We start from the raw sequence: 20,620 nt of genomic DNA on the forward strand, positions 1-20,620 counted from the left end.
CAGAGCCCCCTCAGCAGGAGGCAGCCCCCTGGGCAGAGGCTCACTCTGGGACATCGATGCTGATGGACCACAATGTCACCCCATGGCCACAGAACAGTGCTGTGGGGGACACAGCGGAGTAAATCATCAGCAGGCATGGAAAGGGGCAGCTGTGATGAAGTGCAGGCGGAGGGGGTGAACAGGCTAATGAGCCTGGGAGAACAGGCTAATGAGGGTGCTGCAAGGCTTCCACGGGTGCCTGCTGTCCCCTGCCACTCTCCATCCATCACTAGGGTGAGCACTCGGGTGCTGCCCGCTGGGCCTGCCCTACAAAGCTGGCCCCGTTTGGAGGCTGCTGTACATTTCCATTTATAAAAGACATCAGAGTGACAGTGCGGGATTGCTGCATCCCTCCCCAGCTCCGGTCCCTCCCTGCAGAACCAGGACAAGTCCCCGGGGTCCAGTGCAGCCTGAATCTTGCTGCAAGGAGAAACGGGCCTGGGACAGAAGATACGAGGGGTGGGAAAGCAGAATGAGGGCAGCTGGGGGGCAGCAGTGTTCCCCCACACCATCAGCAGAAGGGTGACAGTGGCTGCCACACTATGGGGACACGTGGTGTTTCAGAAGGGACGCAGAGCTCTCCTGGCCTGGCAGGCGTTCCCGTCCACAAGGCAAGGCAGGGAGCAGAGGTCTGCAATGCCTGCGGGGCCGGCAGCGAGCCGGTGCCCTGCTGGGTTGAAGGGTCGGGAGCCGCTCCTTGCGGTCTTCACAGATGTGTAAATGATTGCTCAACTGAAGGGCAAGCAGAGGCTCTGAGCCTGCCTGAAGAAAGCAGCAGCTATAAAATACTCATCCCAAACCCAAACCCAAAGCTGTCGGAATGCAGGAGATCAGAGTTTTTCCTGCAGACAGAATAAAAGCAACGCTTACATAAAAATACACTTTACGAGCTGTCCGCTGAAGCGGTTACATCCTCCCAAGCTTAGCAAAGCACTTGCAGTGGAAACACCACTTCTGATCTTATTACCCTTCCCTGCAGTGCATGTTATTAGCTTTCTGCTTTATTTACAGCATCGGCGTTTGCTTTTACGACGCTTCCATTAACTTCATTGGCATGAGCACTGCTTGATGCACACAGCCGATGCCCAGCGCTGCCATCATCTGTAACACCTTGCCAGCTGCTCTGGGTTGGCACACTCCTAAATGCAGAGGCATGGCGGGCAGATGCAGCTGGAGCATCCCATTCGAGGAGGCAGATAAAGCCACAGCTCCCCATTGGAGACTTGTTTTTTTTCAAACAAAACAGGGCAAAGGCATTTCCTGGTGGAGCGCTGCGTTAGACCGGTTCGGGCCACCAGCAGCTGAGATAAGGAGCAGGCAGGCTCTGCGTCAGCTGGGCTCAGGGTCACGAGGCTGTCAGCAGAGCAAGAGGTGTTTGCCTGTACCTGTCCTCCTGTAATACCTAAAGCAGCTTTATGTACCCATAGGATCAGTTCTTAAGAGATCCCAGAGGTTTCCTGCACTCCCTGTAGCATGCGATGGGTTCCCATGGGAAGGAGCTGTGGGAAATGCGGCTCTGCGATCAGATCTTACCCATCTTTCCCTCGGTTGTGGATCGCCAGCTCCTCCACAATGCCCTCCTCCTCCTTGAAGTTCTCCCAGTCCAGCTTGGACTTCTCCAGTGTGCTCATCTTCTGCTTTTTGGAGCCGATCTTCCCCAGGAGGCTGCTGATACCGCTCGGCCTCTTCACCCTGCAGGAGACAAGGAGCAAACCATGCTTCAGTACACAGGGCCAGCGATGAACAGCGGGGCTGGGACACATCACACGGTGGCCTGGCTGGTGCCAGCAGATGGCCACCAGCCCCAGCAGCTCCAGGCAGAGTCTCTGCCCGCAGAGCCTGCTCGGCCGCTGCCCTGGAAGCGCCGAGTTCATTACACGCACATCTCGAGTGCTGGCTTTTTTGTGAAAGGGCTTTTTCATTTATCTTCTTAAGAGAACAGAGAGCTTTCAGGCCAAGAGAAGATCATTAAATCATCCAGCTTGACCCCTTGTATACACCAGGCCAAGCCATTCCACTGATCACCTCCGTGCTAAGCCCAGCTCTTTGTCTTCGGGTTAAAGTGTTGCTTTCTGGAAGGGATCCAGCCTCAGTGCGTCACCAGCACTGACAACACATCTAGGAATTAACCATTTCGGCGTTAGCTTCCAACTCCACCTCAGCTAGCTTCAGTTTCTGGTTGCTGCCACTTAGTCTGAGCCCAGGCATCCCCTGCATCCCAGGCTGCTCACTCACACACCTTTCTGACAAGCAGCTGGAGCTCTCTGTGACCCCACAGAGAAGCCTGCTGTCCCTGCCCCTACAGCACTTGTGGGCTTTTGTCCTCCTGCTTAACATTCCAACCACCTGTAAGACGGGAGCACCAGAACCCCCCACCAGGAGCAGCCTTCTGCATGCGAACCTGCTCCTGTCCCACCTAACAGAATGGTTGGAAGGGATCTCAGCGGTCCTCCATTTCCAACCCCCTGCTGCAGGCTGCCCACCCAGCTCAGGCTGCCCAGGGCCTGGGGCACCTCCACGGAGGGCACCCACAGCTCTCTCAGTGAGAAATGTCCCCGTATCACCCACATCCCAGGGGCTGCCCCATCCCATGCCATGCCAGCTTGCTGTGCGCTGGGATCCTGCACCGCTCCCAGCTCCCAGGACCACCTTTGTCCTTCCTTTCCTTGTTCTTAGAGGGCTGAAATCCCACCCTGCGTGCCAGGGCCCCCGAATCTCCGCTTTCTGCTGGGAAAGACACACAGAGGACCGGGGTCAGCGGGTCGCTGCCGGGGGAAGACAATTCTCAAAGCTTGGAAGCAGCAAAGCAAACTCGCATTAACCCCTTCTTAAACCAGCCCAGGAAAGGGGGGGGAACCAACATCCTTGTTTACACACATTCCAGAGATAGCTCCACGTCTGCAAGGCCTATGCCTCTGCAAAAAGCTGGAGAGGAAATGATTCTCGTTCCAGAGATGGAGGAATCTGGGGAGGGGGCCCCAGGTGAGCAGCAGGCACGTCCTGCCCCCGCACAGCCGCTCTCCAGAACGCACCAGAGCTGTCCTTATCGCATCATTAGCATGGTTTATGCTTCCATAATTTGCGGCCCTCCGAAGCAAAATAATTCCACAGTTGACATGGAATTAAATCAAAGAAAATGACATCTTTGTGAGCCTCAGCCAGAAGATTCGCAGCGCAAGAATGGCTGGCCACGGTCGCTCGGGACTGCAGCTTCCTGATGTATACGTGGGGAACAAGGTGCTGAATTAAGGGAATCCTAGTAAGCTCTGGGGAGCAGGAGAAGCCCAGGGCCAGGCCCTGCAATTTCTTCCACTCACTGCAGGGACATGGGGCATGCCGGGGGCTCTCCTGTTCACCTTTCTCCTTGAACACCCCATCAAAATGTCCACATCGTCCCCATGCAGTGACAGAACTGTGAAACCATAGGATGGCTGAGGTTGGACGGGACCTCAAAGCCCACTCAGTTCCATGGGCTGGGTATCCCCCCAGCTCAGGATGCACAGGGCCCCAGCCATGGCCTTGGGCACCTCCAGGGATGGGGTACCCAACCATCTTTGGGCAGCCCCTACAGCTTCTCTGGACAACACAGCTTCATCCTCGCTCAGCCCTCATCCTCCCTTACTCTGCAGGACACGAAGGCTCTGAGGATCCTTATCTACAGGTCACTGGGGGAAGAAAAGTGATGCAAGAGGCCCTGGTCCCATGCACAGGAAAAAAACGGAGAGATTTGGTTCCTGCTGCCGGGACAGCACGCGAGCCTTGCACAACCACCAGCCCTGCTATCAGATGAGCACTCAGGTTGTGAGCAGAGGAGGTATGACAAACAAGAAGGCAAAACCAAACAAACATTGGGCAAGCGTGCCCCAGGGCGCTGCCTGCCCGGCCAGGCACCGTGCACAGCAGCTCACCGTGCCTCAGGGCAGGAGCAGGAGGATGCACACAGCTTATGCGAAGAGAATCCAAGGGATGGAAGACAAACATCTGCCACACTGGGATACCTCTGATTGTTTCCACTATGTTGCAGAGGCATTGATTTGTGCCAATAATTAGCACCGTGTACCAGGCAGCCGGGGCGTGATGCGGGAACTGCCAGGGAGCTGTGGGTTTCAGCACGTGGCCTAAGGATGCCCTGACAGACCCAGGGAAGCACTACAACTGATCCAACCTGCAATCCGGGCTGGCAGGCAGAAGGTGTGTAACACAGGTACTCTGTGATATGTTCCTCGGGCAGAACTAAGTTCTCAGATGTGCTCACCTCGATGCCCTCAGAGTGGGAGAAGTGAGGATGCAGAAATAGGGGCTACATCCCCGGCCACCTCTGAAACGGGTGGGAGCCTTCAGGCTGCACTACAGCCTCTGCAAACCACAGCATGAACTGGGACTGCGTCAGGATTCCTCCAGGGTGTCTGAGGTGCAGGGTGACAAGCAGCTGCAAGGCTACTGCCTGCTCCTGAAGTGCTGCTAGCTGCTGTCAGTGTTGTGATGGCTGGTTTGGCCCTGCAGCATGGCTGGGCCTGGCCGGCACGGCCTGAGGGACACGTGCACGTCTGCTGCAGGTTCCTTGCTCAGCACTGAGCCTTTCATCACCCTGAATAAACCCAGCAGCGAACCTGGGGGTGGGAATTCCTATGCTCGTGCCAACATGAAGTAAATGAGAGACATTAAAGTCCAATTAAAAACTTGCTTGGCCTTAAATGCCTCATCTGTTTAAAAAGCAAGTAACGGGGCCTGATTAATTGCATTCAGTGCCAGCACGAGGAATTATTACCCTTTTTGCACTCATTAAGGGTATCTGCTGTGGCATCTTTAATCACCAAGGCATTTAAAGGAGAAAGTAATTTGCTGAGACACACTGGATCCTAGGGATGGAATCAGGACAATTGCCTATTGAGGACACAGAGCTCTCACTTTCCACAATTAAAGAGTCCCCGAGCAGCAGGAGAATGGGGTCCCAGGGCCTGCTGGTCCTAGCCAAGTGAGTCAGGCTCCTCTCCTCTCTGGATGCTCTGATGCCAATCCCACACATGCTGCAGGTTTTGGGACTGCATCAGCCTCCCACTTGTGTGAGTTTTCCTGTTATCATTTTCCAGTAGCAACCCAGAACAGCTCATTCCCTCACTTTCTGCAGCGGCCTTTTATGTCTCTGAAAGCGTTTCATGCCTGCCTCGCTCAGCCTGCCCTCTCCTAGACTAAACAAGCCCCGTTCTTCCAAGCCTTCCTCATTCCTCACCCCTTCCAGCCCTGTGACTGCACTCAGTGCAGTGAGAAACGCAGCATCCAAGGCGGGGACGGGCTCCAGCCGCGGGGCTGCTGGCAGCAGCAGCAGGAGGAGTGCCTCGTGGGCCCTGCACCGCACGCAGCTCCTCGCCCAGCCCGTGACATGCACCTTGTGCACAGCTCTGTGACACCACTGACTCACGTCGAGCCTGTGATTCAGGGAGACGTGTGCAGGCACTGCTGCTGCCAAGGTTGTTCCTTCCTTCCTCGGTGCGTACGGAGGGTGACTGCTGCCCAAAGGCAGAGCTCTGCACCGCTCCCGTGCTGTTCCTCTGATGTGCCTGCACGTTTCATAGGAAAGAAAAGACCTTCATGGTCTTAGAGGTTAGTCCAACATCCACCCGACCTACTAAGTCCCATCACAAAACCGTGTCCCTTAAGTGACTCATCCACGTGTCTCTTAAACACCTCCAGGGCTTCCAATGCCTGACCCGCATCCTTTGACATCTCAGATTGGAACTTGATGATCTTCGAGGTCCCTTCCAACCCAAGCCATTCCATGAGTCTATGAAGCGCCTCTGGCGACCAGATGGCAGCTGAACCAGCTCCAGTCAGCCAACCAAGAGTCAGCCAGTGCCCAAAAGAAAGTAGGCTCAGATGGCAGAATGAGCACTGACATTTCACACTGTCCATCACCAGGGATTGATGCTAAAGGAGCCAGCAGTGTCCCCAGCTCCCCTGTTTGGACTCACAAGCCCTCTGCTGCTCTGTTTCTGCTGGCTCCCTGGGGGTATGCAGGCAGCAAACCCTGAGCTGCTGCTTCTCGGACCCTCCTATGGACAACAACTTCTCTAGCAGGAAGGTCTTATTACCTAAGAAGCAAACATCGAATGCAAAATAGGATGGTGCTGATGTTTAGTCAACAGCTCTCAAGGAACATTTCTGGGAGATGGTGCAAGCAAATGCACCTAAGGGCACAGTCACTGATGCACGCAGACCATGAGAGCGATGCTCTGCAAGTGCTCCAGGTTGTCACCACAGCTGAGAGCTGCAGCTGAGGATGCAGAGGTCACCCCAAAGGCCCTGATGGGGAGACATGGGTGAGAGACTCACCCAGCAGAGAGAAGAGCACAGAGGCTGTAGATACACCTGTCTGTTCCTGCCCATGAATGGCCGTGAAGCCAAACAGTATCCTTAACAGCAGGAAATGGTTTTCATACAAACTAACCACAGCTGGGCAACTGATGCAGCCAGTAAATACCTTCATTTTAAGAAGTGGAAGATTCCTGCCCACTGCAGCACGGACTGCCTGTCCTGCTGTCCTCCCTTCAAGCCAAACTGTGTGTTCCATGGGCGCTCACCCCAGCGGTGTCCCTGAAATCTGCTGAAACCTGGCTGGTCCCCTGCGTGCCTCGTGACCACGTGCTGTCAGCAAGGACACACTGACAGTCCTGCAATCAAAGTGCAGCCAAGACAATGCGTCTGCCATCGGCATGCAGAAGCCATGGTGATGTGACAGGCTAAGTGCATGCTGGATGCTGCCTTGGTGAGGTGGCTGTGGGCACAGTTGATGCTGCAGCTATCTGCAGCCCAAGGTAATCAGTGCGGAATGGACTGTGTCACGTGGCAGTCCCACCTCCCAGCAGCAGAGAGCTGTGGGCCTGTCCAAGGGCTGACGATGGGTTTATTGCTGGATTTATTATTAATCCAGTGTGGTGAATTCACAAATGGCACAAAGCTGTTTTGCTAAGGCAGACTGCACCTCACCTTCATGCAGGAAAGGTGTTCCCACACCAGCTTGTGACCAGCAGAACCAACTGATCTCCACGAGCGGCAGGAAGATGGACGCTGTGCCCCTCCATGGGGGAATCAACACAGCACCTCGCTGGCAGATGCTGGGGCTGGAGGCTCCTTCCACAGTCTCTGGAGGACACGTTCACCCCCATGCCAGCACCCAGAGGCTCGCTTGCTCAGCCAGGCCCTGCCCTGCAGTCCCCTTATCGGCAGGAAGACCTCATTAGGGAAGGGACCGAGGCTTCCTGCTGGGGCCCACAGCCTTTGTGGTGCTCGTGGTGCTGAGGCCGCAGAGCTGGAGGAAGCACAGTGTTTTCCTTGGGCCTGTGAGAGCTGCTATGAGGTTGCTGTCAACAAAACAGGGCTGTACTGATGGGGCCGGGCAGCGCAGGCTACGCACGGACTCTCACCATGGGATGGAGCACAGCAGCACAAGGCCCCTCTGTACCAGTGTCCCCGCAGCTGCCCCCAGCAGAACCAAAACCCAGTGATCTCCTCGTCAGAGTGACGCTGGGGAGCCTGGAGCTGGCTCCTCTCCAGCACACAGCACAGACAGAGGCTGTTCCAGCAGCACGTTCCTCCAAGGCACTGCAGTGGGGCCAGCCAACGACATCACAGTATTGGTGGATGGAGCTCAACAGGAGCCTAACTGAAAGAGCTGCAGCATTCAGCTGACTCCTGACGCTGCGAAGCCCTTGACGGCTCCAAGCCGGTGCTAAGCAGTCCTGTCTGACAGCTCCAGCACTCAGCTGATGGATGGGAACCCTCCCCTCAGGACTTGGTGGGCAGCCAGAGCCACGGCACCGTCAGGACCATCACCACAGCCAAGTGCTGGAGAAGCTGTCCCTTCCCAGCTGGAGGCTGCAGCTACCAGGGAGGTCCAGCAACTCGCAGTGTGGTACAGAGCAGACCCAATCCTGCCACTGCTTTGTCTGCACAGGGATGGGCACCGACCTGGCCACATGCTGGGCATGCAGAGACATCACAAACCCACTAGCACACACCTCCCTGCACCTTGCCCTGTGGGGATGCACCGCCTGCATGCCGACCGGTCCCTGAACGGTCCCTGAATGCATTTACTGCGCTGTGCAAAACCACGGTGAAGCTGAGCTGACCAGCTTACGGTAGCTGAGGGGGGGAAGAGAAAGCTAACCGTGAAAATCTTTTCAGCTAAAACATCAGAACTCCCCAAACTGTTCTCACGTGGACTCATCTGATCGTGCAAAGTGCACCGGCGCCCGTATTTAGGCACAGCAATAAGAGCAAATGAACGACTCCCAGCGCCTGCAGCTCCCACGACCACACTGAGCTCAGCAGAGGTTTCAAACACAACCACCACGGCCACAGCGCTGGGCTGGGATCGAGCACAGACCGTTTTTTTATCTTAAAAGGCATTTGTTTGAGAACATTCAGAGCTGCTACAACCGCCGGCCCTGAAACTATTTCACTGTGAGACCTTAAAAACATTGACATCTTCAAATGCAAAACGACGCACGCTTGAATTGGTGACCAGCCCTTAAAAAAGAACAGCCAGAAAATAACTGCTGGCAACGGGAGGAGGAATGCTGCCTCCCTTCAGAGGCCAGCTCCTTCCCCTTTGTCTAACAGCGGACCTTTTGTTCAGGCTCCCAGCGCAGCCCCGAGGTACGCAGGGAATGCCTCGCTGCGTGGACCCGGCTTTGATCAGCACAGGGGCTGCTGCAGACCGTGCCCGAGCAGTGCTGCTAATGGAATTGTTCCAGGGCTAACGGGATTTCTCTGACTGCCAATACGGATTGGACCTCACGGTGCCAATAGCCTGAGAAAACTGCTCCCAGAGCCCCACAAGCAACACGGGACCCCCGGCGTTCTGCACTCAGCCCCATCAGCTTCCCACCGCAGCGGGCTTTGATCAAAATGGGGTGAGAAAGCCAGGACAGGGGCAAGAAGGGACCCTCCACCCCCCAGCAATTAATCCGACAGCTTTAAGCAAAGTCCTGATGAAAACAAATAGACCGCCTTCCATCCGCAAATGTTTGCAAAGCACGGCAGCCTGGGACGGGGGAGAGTTCCCAGGAAATTAAAGGAGGGTGAGCAAGCGCCCGGGCTTTCTGGCACAAGCATATCGCTGTAATGAGTAACCAGCCTGAGCCACCCAAAGCAGCAGTTGCTTTGCAATGTCATGCAAGGAAAAAAATAGCACGAATGTTATATATTAAGTTCAGGGGAAAGGCTGTCCTGGCAGCATGTGGGCCTACGGGGGACCAATGAGCATCTGGGCACTGCTACGAGCAGCCATAAAACAAGAAACAGGACTCAACCACACCTAATTGCTTTAGGGAAGGGCAGCGTCACTGGTGTGTCCATCAGTTACCTTCCCCTCCACAGTGCTGCTCCATCACACGCTCATGCTGGCTAAACAAGCCGAGCAGGGTGGGCATTCCTGGGGCAAGGACTGGAGGGAAGCACCCTAAAAGGTGATGTTTGCTGCACAGAACCTGAAGTCCAACCTGCTGAAAGCAAAGGGAAGCTAACTGATGAAAGGATGCACTTTGCTTTTTGAATACTGCTGATGGCCATGGAAATGGCTCAGTACCAAACCAGGAGACAAAGCAGAGAGCCTGAAATGTAAAGAACAGGAGTAAGTAAGATTGTCGTGTGGGTTTTTTCCCCAGGGCTTGGCTGAACTGCTTTGAATGACACCTCTGAGCCTTCAAGCTTTGGCAGCTACACTTGGAAGCACTGCCTTGCTCTTTGCAGGGATCCACCTGGATGGAAACAGACTGCCAGTCCCCAGAGGGCCGCAGGTGTCACCTCGCTCTGTTGTCCCTTTCTGGCTGGAGGGCGAGGGGAATGGTCAGGCAGCTCCTGCACAGAGCTGCAGGTCTTATGGTCAGCATCCACCCAACCAAAAGCTTCTTGGGAAGTGGAACGCGGACAGCAGCCCAGCCTGGATCTTGGTGACACGGTGTCTCTGGAATTCACTGGTGAGCATCCCACAGCCTCTGCATGGAAGGATTTCCCAAATCCTGAGTGACCCACCAGCTGCTGAGGGCAAAGCAGCTGTACACGCACCCATGTCCGCCCAGAACCGGCTGCATGCTGCTAAATGGAGACCAAAGCAACTCCTATCCATGCTCACAGTCACAGGGAGCAGCTCCAAGTCCCTGCAGGACAGCTCACCCAGATGCAGGACAGCTCACCCAGCCCCTCTGTAGCAAGGCTCCTGTCCCAGGGACGCAGCACAGCGCAGCAGCACTGAGTAAGGCAGGCAGGCTGCCAGCAGAGGCTTCAATCTCCTTCAGGGAGCTGAAACAGTTACGTGGTAAATGCATTAACCATGGGAACAGCTTCCCAAAGGATGTGGTGGATCCCAAATTGTAAGTCTTTCCATTGCGAGTGGATGCCTCCAATCCAGGCTGCAGCCTGACCACAAGTGTGCAGGGAAACGCTGTGACCCCAACGTGGGCACCCGACAGGGACAGAGCACGTCTCAGCTGGCACACGGCCACCCCAGGCTCCAGGGGCACGCCATGCCTCCTTCTCTTATCTCACAGCTTTCAAATGCTTAGCAATGCCTTCAGGGTCTGCTGTTAGAGATTTCAGGAATCAATTAATACAAAATAAAACCTCAGCCACCCTCCCCAGGAAGTCCTACAGCATATCAGGAAGGTTGGAAACAACCCCTAAGACCATCTAGTCCAACTGTCCTTCCCTTCCCAACCCCCCCACTTCTGTGAGCACAAAACCCAAGCAGCGTAAAAACCCCACCAAGGGAAGAAACTCTCACACCATTCTCACCTGAGAAAGCAGCACAAAGGAAAGGCAGCAGAAGGGATGGTGGCATCCCTGGGTCAAGAGGAGCTGGGAAAGGCTCATCTCCGGGAGCAGAGTGCCACTGCTGCTTTTTTTAACTTAGCCAGCAGCTGCAGAATTTAGGCTCTGTTTGAAGCCTTTTTTCCTCGCAAAGGAAACCTCCTCCCCTCCTTTCCCCTCCCAAAGAAAAGGCCACCAAAGTCTTCGGGCAGACATCCAGTAATGTCACCTTACCAAGAGGTGGCAACCTGACTCAGCTCAGCCAGCAGCTCTGCTTCCACGTGGGGCTCTGACAGCAGCGTGTGGCCCCGGGCTGATCCCCAGCTCAGGTCACACCACAAGCAGCACAGCCAGCAGCTCTGCAGCAGTGAAAAGAGGAGCAGGCTGGATGCTGGGGCTCGAGGCAGCTCTTGTTACTCCCGTTTAGTTCACGTACACATTGCTGCATGCAGAAACCCTTTCCCTGCAGATGGACGCTGCACTCAGACCACATTTCAACGTCCTCCCTGCAATGTGTTTTAGTACAACACACTCATCATTTGTCAGGTCAGAGCAATCAGGGGCAGACAGCACTGAGCTAGACACCATGCACTAAACACTGCTCTCTGATGGCTTTTCTAAACCTACCTCAATTTATAGATTAATCTGCTGCATCAGTAATTGAGGCCATTCGACGGGTAGCATGTAAAAGCACCATCAGGGGGAAGGCTGGAAACCTGCTTGTGATTGACAAAATTACTGCTGGGTCTCTGGAGGCTTGGGCACTTGCGAGGAGCAGGTGCTGTGCATCAGCTGCATTCTCTCTTTGCCCTCGTCCAGGTTTAACATCAGGAATAAAACACTCCCTGCATTAGCTCTAACGCACCAGAGCACGCACCATTCTCCTTCCCATTTCTCCCCTGCTGTGTGGTATCACGGCTTTGGGATGCTGCATATCAGGCAGTGGGGGTAGGGGGCAAGCACCTGAGCAGTTTGAGCCCTCTCCCTTCCCCACAACAAGCAGGACGCTGGGGCTGAGCCACGCACAGCAGAGCAAGATGTGCAGAGCGAAGGAGTGTGTCCCCCTCTGCTCACAGCAAGCCCCTCCTTGCACCCAGCCTTTTCCAACCCCGCACCGAAGCACCAGCAGCAGCCCTCCTTCCCCCTCCAGCACAGAGCGCGGCAGCTTCCAGACCCCTGGAAACACAGCTTGGCAAGGCAAGGAGCGTTTCTTCAGCAGGCTCACAGCTTGTGCTGCTTCACAACAAAAGGGAGCTGCAATCCCTCAGGGCTCAGATTTTTCCAAACGAGGTAAACATACACAAACACCCGAGCAGCAATTGGGCCAAAGGATGCACGGGCAGGTGGGTGGCTCACTGGTGGTCCCAACGTGCAACGACATGCGCGCAGCCCTGGAAATCTCCAGCTAAGAGCCGTAGCTCCAACCTGACTGTGCTGCTTTCAAGTCTGCCTTCAAGATTAAAAAGCAGCCTTTGTTGTCCGTGATTAGCATTTCAGAAGAAAGCACAGCCCCCAGCCCAAGGGCCTCCTCCTCAGCCCAAAACGTCGCCTCCCCAGTGTCCGCACTCCGAGCCCGCAGGCATTAGGCAGATTGTACTTAAGCACCCTGCGTGCAGCTGATCAGAGCATTATTCCTTAAAGGCTCACGTGGCAAGAGTGGTGTGCAGAGTGCAATCTCATTTAACAGTCAATTAGCAGAGATGTGCTCTTCTGAGCTAGAAAAAAAAAAAGAAAAAGCTATGCCATCAGCTTTCCTCTGCTTCGACTGCTACAGCGAGGCAGCAGATCACTCCTGCAGCCCGCGTCCCATGGGCTGGGACATGTGTACGAGTTACCCTACGGCTTCATCACAATCTTGTGTAAGACCCAGGACAAAGATATCGGTGATAAGTAAATCTCCTTAGGCTAGAAAGGGAATGGCTAGACTCAGGAGACAAAAGGGAAAAAAACCACCAGCTATCTACATACAAAGCACTGCCTCTGAACGTGAAACTGAAACACTGCAGACTACAATCCCCCACTGCGTTCCCCCTGAGGATTTGGATACCCAGACCCCCACCTGCAAGCATCTGAAACTCATCCTGGGGGCCCCGATGGAATCTCCTGCCTCGCAGAATGAGGAGAATAAAGTTGCCCAGAGCCCAGTAGGCAGCACGGTGACATCGTGCAGGTAAGAATCGGAGCTTCCTTTCTCCTCTGTTACTGCTACACTAACTCCAGACAGAAGCAGCATCAGCAAAAGAATAAATTCTGCTGGAAGAAAAACACTGCTTTTTTTAAGCAGCTAAATACATGCCTACAGGCACAGCTTAGATGCAGGATTCTTATGTTAAGAACAAAAATCCCCTTCATTTTTCTTTGTAGTGAAATCCTCCAGGAACATCTCCTAGGTGGGGTGTGTACCTGAGCAGAGCTCAACTACTGTAGAAGAGCTGACAGGAAAGCAAAGCCCACATCTGTACTGTCCTCTGAAGTGGCACCTTGGGACAAGTGTTTGTTTTACCAGGCTCCTCCACTTCATGAGGCTGATGCAGCCTCTCCCTGCTGGATTCCTTGACCTTGCACATTGGAGTGAGCTGTGTGAAGCACTAAGCACTTCATTCAGAGCTCAGGGGAGCAAAGGATGGCCAGAGCACAAACACATGAGCAGAGGGACCAAAGATGCAGGCAGCACCAGGAAAGGTGACCGTTGCAACGAGCTCTCTTCCATCCCAGGAGTCACTTCAGAGAGGAAGGTCTCAACCCTGGGATACAAAGAGATGAAGAAGCAAGATGGGAGGCACCTGGTGCGTACTGCCTCCCAGCTACACCTCCCCAGCAGGATGATTTCCTCACCTCATGCTTCTTGCCATCAGGCCGGCGCTGAGGCTGTAACAACTGCACAAGCCTGTGCCTTCATTCCTTTGCTTTTTAGCAGAGAAAATCCCCGGCCTGGATTAGGCATGCAGCTGAGCTACCAGCCCTTTCACAGCACTGCAAGGCTTTCTCAAAGAGCAATTACAGGCAGAGCACGATGCAGTGAATGTCAGACAAGGAACGCTTCTGGCTGTTGGATGTCTCCACGACCTGCACCCTCACTGTGCCTGGAGCTGCAGAACCCAGGCAGCTCAGCTTGGTGGCAGGAGCACATGGGGACTGCTGTACCCAGCTCTACCCCGAGGCTGCTGCTCACACAGAGCTACATCCCGTCCTTCAGTTCACAGCAAAGCAAGCATCCCAAAGCACCAGTGAAGGCTGTTATGCCACACGCAACAGCTCACTACCAAACTCAACTCCCTTGAAGCAGCTCTGCTGCTTGTTGTGACCTGTTGGTGTGATGCGAGGCTGGCAGGGTGCTGGCTGCTTCAGGCTGCGTGGGAGCTGCTCACACCCTTCCCTGAACAGGGGCAGCAGCTTTAACTTACACCAGTTTCTATGATCACCATGATTCTGTTTTCTGATTCCCTCACAGCTACTGCAAGGAGGGCAGCTCAGCTCCTGCAATATGTGGTTGCCTTTGAGGGGATGTGAGAGCTGCGGGCTTTGTTTTACATCAGGTCCCAGCAGCACAAGGCTAACAATGTCCTTTCCCAAAAGGGTTTGTCAGTCAGTGGAGACAGCAAGAGCAAATGACTACAGGAATCTTTCAAAGCTTCTCGCATTACAGGCACTGAGAAGAGATCATCCTTCCCTTTGTTGTTCATATTTAAAGCGTGCTAAGCCCCAAGTATTTAATTCCCATGTACATCGCTCAGTCTGCTGCATTGCAAACAAGGCTACGTCATGAGAACTCCAGCACGACACATCCTTACCCATCAGTTTTGGGAAGTGGGGCAGGGCTGTGGTGAGCAGGAGCCCAAGAGGGCCGTGGTTTTATTCCCTGTGGGACCTCCCTACCCCCAGCCCACACAGAGGAAACAGCAGGGAAGAGAGGAGCATGCTGCTGGATGTTTCAGTCCTTGCTCTTTTTCCTAGCTGCAAAGACAAATTTCTTATTAAAAGATAAAGAAAAACCCTTTCATCCTCTACGCCCAGACCTAAATCTTTAAATACCTAGTGAAATATAAGTAATTGAGATGTGCTGTTAGCAGCTGTGGGCTCAGTCATCCCTTTCATGTTCGCAGGCAGAAGCTGACTAGGACTGAGGGTTACTTAACTTAAAAATGCCAAAGTTTGATTGCTGTGCTTGGCAATGAAGATTAAAAGCAATGACAAGATTGACATTATCTAGTTGCATTGTAGCTTCAGTTTTTTTCCCCCATTTCAGTGCTCCATTCCTCACTTCTTACTGCAAAGACCCATGGCAGGCATGCACAGCTCAGGCTGACCTGCACTGAAGCCCAGTGCTCTGGGTACTATACTTAACACAATTAAAAAGGCTCAGCTAGCAAAGCTGCACAACGTCCTGAGAACAAACATGAACAAAAGCCTTCCTTGTGCGTCATGTGCTGCATGCAGATCCCAGGCTTCACAGAGCATGACTCTGGAGACGGGCAATGCTGCTAACCCATCTCCTCCACCTTTTACAGCCTGTCCTGTTCTCTTGGAAGCAATAGCACGGCTGCACAATGAAACTGGAGCTCTCCGCACGCTCCACGAACAGCATTCACTGCAGGTTCTGCTCAGAAGGATGACAGATGTTTCCCTGAATGCACAGAATTCATTTTTTTCCTACAGCTAAGCTACTACAGCAGCTAAGCAGCTCCAATTGAATAAGTGGTGGTTAGACAAAACAAGGGCATGCAACTGAAGAAGCGAGCTGCCAAGATGCTTTCACCCTTTAAGCAGCAGAAAGCACTGCTGCCTGTACAGACTTGCTCCAGTGCCCAAATCACTCTCCCAACAAAACCCACATGTTATTTCCAGCTCGAGTGCTTTCAATCACTGCTCACAGCTGCTCTGCTGAGGGCCGGACCGTGCACCTCCCTCAGCCGAGAATGACGTTCTCCTGCAGAAAACTGCAGCCTAAGGTCGAGTCCTATCTTACACCAAGCTTTCTAATCCAAAAGCTGTGCTCCAGCTCCCACATTCACGACAGCAATGGCATGGCCACATGACCTGATGACAACTGGTGCTGGCTGATGCTGGAAGCTGTATCTGAGTAACAGGGCAAAAGACTTGTGCTACTCAAGGCCAAGAGGGTAACTCCAGCACAGAGCAAGCTCAGGCTCTTGTGCAGCTGCCACCCTGAGCTCTGCAGGGAGTGTGCAGCCTCTCAGGGGGTTCTGCTGTAGGCTAACCCTGGGTTAGCTGCAGAGCAAATCTATGCAGAGCTCACACGTGCTGGCAGCCCCACCTCCAAGGACACCGCTGCACTGCTCACCTCTCTAGAGCAGGGATGCTCCCATAGTGCCCTGCAGTCCACTGCTCTGCTCCATTCCACAGGGATGTAGGAGCTGGTGCTGCCAGACCACGGTGTGGCTCTGGACTCATCTCAGTGCCTCAGGGAAGGGATGTGATCATTGCAACTCTGTCCACCTCTTGCTACTTTCCCCCCTGCTCCCCCTGTCCTTCGAAGAAAAGAGACATTTGCTATCAGTCAACCAAGAAGAAAGTGTTTCCATCAGCAGATGCTCTCCTTGGGCGTCTTGCCATCACAGCACAAACTGAGGTGCTTGCTCAAAGCAGTGAGGCATTCAGAGCAAAACAGCAAAGCAGAGCTGGGTCTGGCTGCTCTGCAAGAAGGATATTGTTTTATTGTACATGAAAAAAGGTAATAAAGTCCAGCACTGGGCATAAACAAACTGACTGTACATAATGGACATTGTTAGGTGTCTGAATAGGTCACTGGCTCAAAGGAAAGTTCAGCTGCACAATGCAGGTCTCGGGCTCTGAATACCCAGCAGAAAGCAACCCCTCACACTCACGCCCCATGCATTCAGCACAGCTGGATCTTTTTGTATTTCTCACTGTCCATTTCCTCCTGAATTTCCCTGGTTTCCTTCCATTCGTATTACGAGCCTTTGTTCTTTCTCTGCCCTCTTCCTCCTACTATTTAGAAATGTGCAGACGCAGTCTAAGGGCGAGGAAGCAAAGTCACAGCACATTAGAAAAACAACTTTCATAACTTGCACCTACCCATCCTAAGAACACGATACAGCAGCATTAGTTACGCATGGAAGCAGCGATCCCTGCGTGCAAGAAGTAGGACCCTGGCAGACTTCAGTGACAACCACAGAGGGTTGTCTCTATCACACACTAACAAGTTGAAACAGGGCCCTTTGTGGAATGAATTTCATCTTAGTGTTTTCTAGTTAGAATTGTATCGTAGAACGGCTTGGGCCAGAAGGGACCTCAAACACTGTCTAGTTCCAGCTGTCAAAAACCTGCCCATGAGGGCATGTCTCCTCCAAGGCCCCACCATGGTGGAACATTCCCCCTATCAACAGATCTCAAAGCACAGCTGCAGCCTGTGTGGCAGTTATCTCGACCTGTAACACAGCATAACGGGGATGCGCCGAGCAAGCAGTCTGAGCATCCCTACAGCCTTCTGGCAGAGGAGACAGGTATTCACACGTTGAGTTTGGGTCTGACGCTGATCAGTTTTCTCCTTCAGACTTGCATAAATTAAGAATTGTCCACTAATGAGATTAATTCCGTAAGCAAAATGCAAAAAGCCAACCCAGAAGCTGGGGTCAGTGGGGAGCCCTGGGTGGGAGAGCTGGTGGAAGGGCAGGCAGATGAGCTGGTGACGTGCTGGCACTGCATCTGGGTGCCACTGAACTTGCTTTGCCCCAGAACCCCCAACCTGTGGCACTCATGAGGTCAGAGCCCTCCCCTTCTGCCAGCACCTGTAGCAGGGTGGGTGTTGCCCTAGACAGACACGCTTCACCTTGTGCCAGTTTCCTACCTTGCTTTCCAAGCACTCAAAGGCAACCTGTGCACAATGTAACTAGAATCAGGACTTTGGCAGCACTTGATACTGGAGCTGTCAGCTCCTTCAGCACTAATAATCACCTGTCAAAAACACAGAGCAGACCAGGGAAGAAATAAGAGAGGAAATGATTAAGTACCTCAAGCTGTAGCCAAGGCAATCAAGAAACTGCATTCAGCTGCTTTAGTAAGTACCTTTTAATGCAACATGTCCCTCCTCTCGTGCAGGAGTCCTACGGCGTCTCCACAATAGCTCTGTGCCTGTGGCTTTAAATTTGCTAACAAATAGCCTAAGCACTCATGCACAAGATGGATGCCGGGAAGGGAGAAAAGAGAAAGATTTCAGATTACAACCAGAACGGCATTTGTCAGTTGCTGTAGATGGTGTGAGAGGCAGTTTCCAGGCTCTTGGACTCATGAAGAATATTTTCTGTTCCATTCCTGATGTGCTTGGCAGCTTTCTGCCAAAACCTGTTTCAAATCCACTAATGAAACCAGGCCGAGCCTGCATAACTTTTAATTCTCCTGGTGGAAAAATGGCAGAGTGAATTTCTGGGAACAAGAGACACCCGCCGTTCCCAGTGCTGCCACGTGAAGCACTGCTCTCCTCAAAAGCTGCTTTCCCCTTGAAACATCACCTAGGCCATCACTTCTTGCTTTATGGACAACACAGAAACTTGACGAGATTCCTTTTTTGCTTCACATTAGCAGCACTTGGCCACCCCAGCCAGCCCCTCCTTGCTGCCGTGCCTGCAGCTGGCTTCACAGGGATTAGTGAGGTCTGGTTTGGGCGCACCAACCAGCTCTGGACACCCACAGGCTCCAGTGTTGCTCTGGGCAGCAGGGACAGTGAGAAGGGAAGATATCCAGCACCATTTCCACCCCCTGCTCTCAGCAGATGGAGCACAGCACGGCAGCGATGCATCCCCACACCGTGGAAGAACGACGGAGGTGCTCCTACCAGGAGCTGGGTGCAGTGGCTCCAGATCTGGTCCTCCGTCTCAGAGCTCAGACAGCCTCAGCAGAAAGTGGGATGCTCTTGGCAGACCCCCTGTAGGATCTGGGGAAGTCCCACAGAGTACAGAAAGACCTGATCCAGAAAGGGCATGGGCCTGAACCTGCAAACAGCCACACGCTGCTATTCGGGCCCATTCATCTCCCTGCAGTAGCTCCCACGAATCCAGTTTACATGGCTTTAATCCTTTAAGGACAGGGGCCACTGAGCCACACAAGCCATGCCAAGGACACGGCCTTTCTCCAGAGATCCAGGGAGGAAATCCCAAACACCTCTCATGGAAAAATCAGAATTATTCCAACATGTGAAAGGAAAACCCTCTTTCCCAGTATTTACATTAAGGCTGCAGTGGGCTGCGATTTCTTATGAAACCTAAGTTAAAGGACACAGTGACAGCTAACGAAACGGGCACCAGTTCTGTTACAGCAGCAACATTTTTTGGCAGAAGCATTTTAAACCTAACCTCCTGTTCCATGAACAGCAGCAGCCTAAATGGCAGGACTGCTGAGTCAGCTCCTGCCTTGGGCTTCACAATGCGCTCTGTGTTTTCCAGCAGGCTATAATCTACCAGGGAAAGCTGAAGTGGCAGGGAGGGGCAAACGTAAGAGCTTTAAAGAAGTCTGGAAAGAAATGTGTGAAACTGAAGCTGACATTTAATTAAAAAAAAAAAGAAGAAGAAAAAACCATAAAGTAATAGGTCTGGGTAAGCTATGACTGCAAGGACCACCAGCACTAGCAGCTGCGTGCAGAGATGCACCCTGATGACACAAAGTCTCACCTCTAAGCCACAACTGATGCTATTCTCGTAGTCTATACATTAGATCTCTGTGCAGAGCAGCTTCAGGAACAGCAGATACTGCAAGCTGCCCAACACCCAAAGTGTCCAACTAACCCAGACTCTTGCCTCCAGCACCACCCTACAGCATGCTTATAGGGGACCCTCCCAACTTGGCTTGGTGAGATAGCACTGAGACACAGAAAACATCCTGCAGTCAGCTCTCCATCTTCAAGGGGGGGGGGGCTTAAAAATGTGGAGGCAGTGCCAGAACCTGTGTGCCTCATCAGGTGCTGCTCAGCAAATCCAGTTGTGGGAGAGTGTGCCGGACCCAGCACAGCAAGGCGAGCGTTTGGAAGCGGCACACTCAGTCTGTGCAAAGCCTTGCCTTTACTCACAAGCCCTCCAACAAGCAGCAGGTGTGCACAAGCCACATCATGGATCCTGTGTTGGAGAAGGGGTGGCAAACCCCAAAATTACCTCTGCCTGTGGCTTCAAGTCCTAAAACAATTGGAGAGATGAGAAAAATGCTGAAAGCTGCTTTGAAATTCTCAGCCCTTATTGTGCCTTCTGAATGCCTGTTGGACTTATCAGCCGGCAAAGAAAACAAAGCAGCCATCTCCAAGCAGAGGTGCTGGCCATTGCAACAGCCTACAACATCCAACTCACTATGCCCAAGCATTTCCAAGGAATGGGGTCTTCACCTTTTCCTCCTCAGCAATCAATCCACAGGCACCTGGATTTCTGCGCAGCTGCTTTATTTTCAGTTACATCACAAATCAAAGTAAATAAAAAACTCTCTGCCGGGGCCTCTTCCTAAGACTCATCCCTCTCTGTATCTTTCCGTTCCTGTTCTCAGCCCTGCAAGTCCACAGCCTGCACACCCAAGAGGACCTCATCCATTATTCCTGCATCTGAAGCACGTTAGCACTTCACAGAGCCCTTTCTTTTACTTCACACAGTGCTGGGATCCCCACGGCATTCAGCACAATCTCTGAGCAAATGCTTTGAGGCTTCCCACACTCACAGTCCTGCAATATTGGCATCGATATTTAACACCCCCTTCCTTCCAACACAAGCTGTGTTTTCAGCTTTATCACCAACAGTAAAAAAATAAAAATAAATAAATAAAC

At 53.1% G+C, this 20,620-nt stretch overlaps 1 protein-coding gene across 1 annotated transcript in view; it reads right to left on the reverse strand.

The window, feature by feature from the left end:
- The window catches only part of CFDP1 (craniofacial development protein 1), a 47,300-nt gene that overhangs the window by 1,182 nt on the left and 25,498 nt on the right, over positions 1-20,620 (reverse strand). The window contains exon 6 of the mRNA XM_065733441.1: positions 1,573-1,731. Coding sequence (XP_065589513.1) covers positions 1,573-1,731 — 159 coding nt within the window. The remainder of the gene's footprint in view (positions 1-1,572; positions 1,732-20,620) is intronic.

This window comes from Cyrtonyx montezumae, unplaced genomic scaffold, assembly GCF_038088225.1.
Source record: "Cyrtonyx montezumae isolate F1298 unplaced genomic scaffold, pur_monq_1.0 scaffold_17, whole genome shotgun sequence".
NCBI lineage: Eukaryota > Metazoa > Chordata > Aves > Galliformes > Odontophoridae > Cyrtonyx > Cyrtonyx montezumae.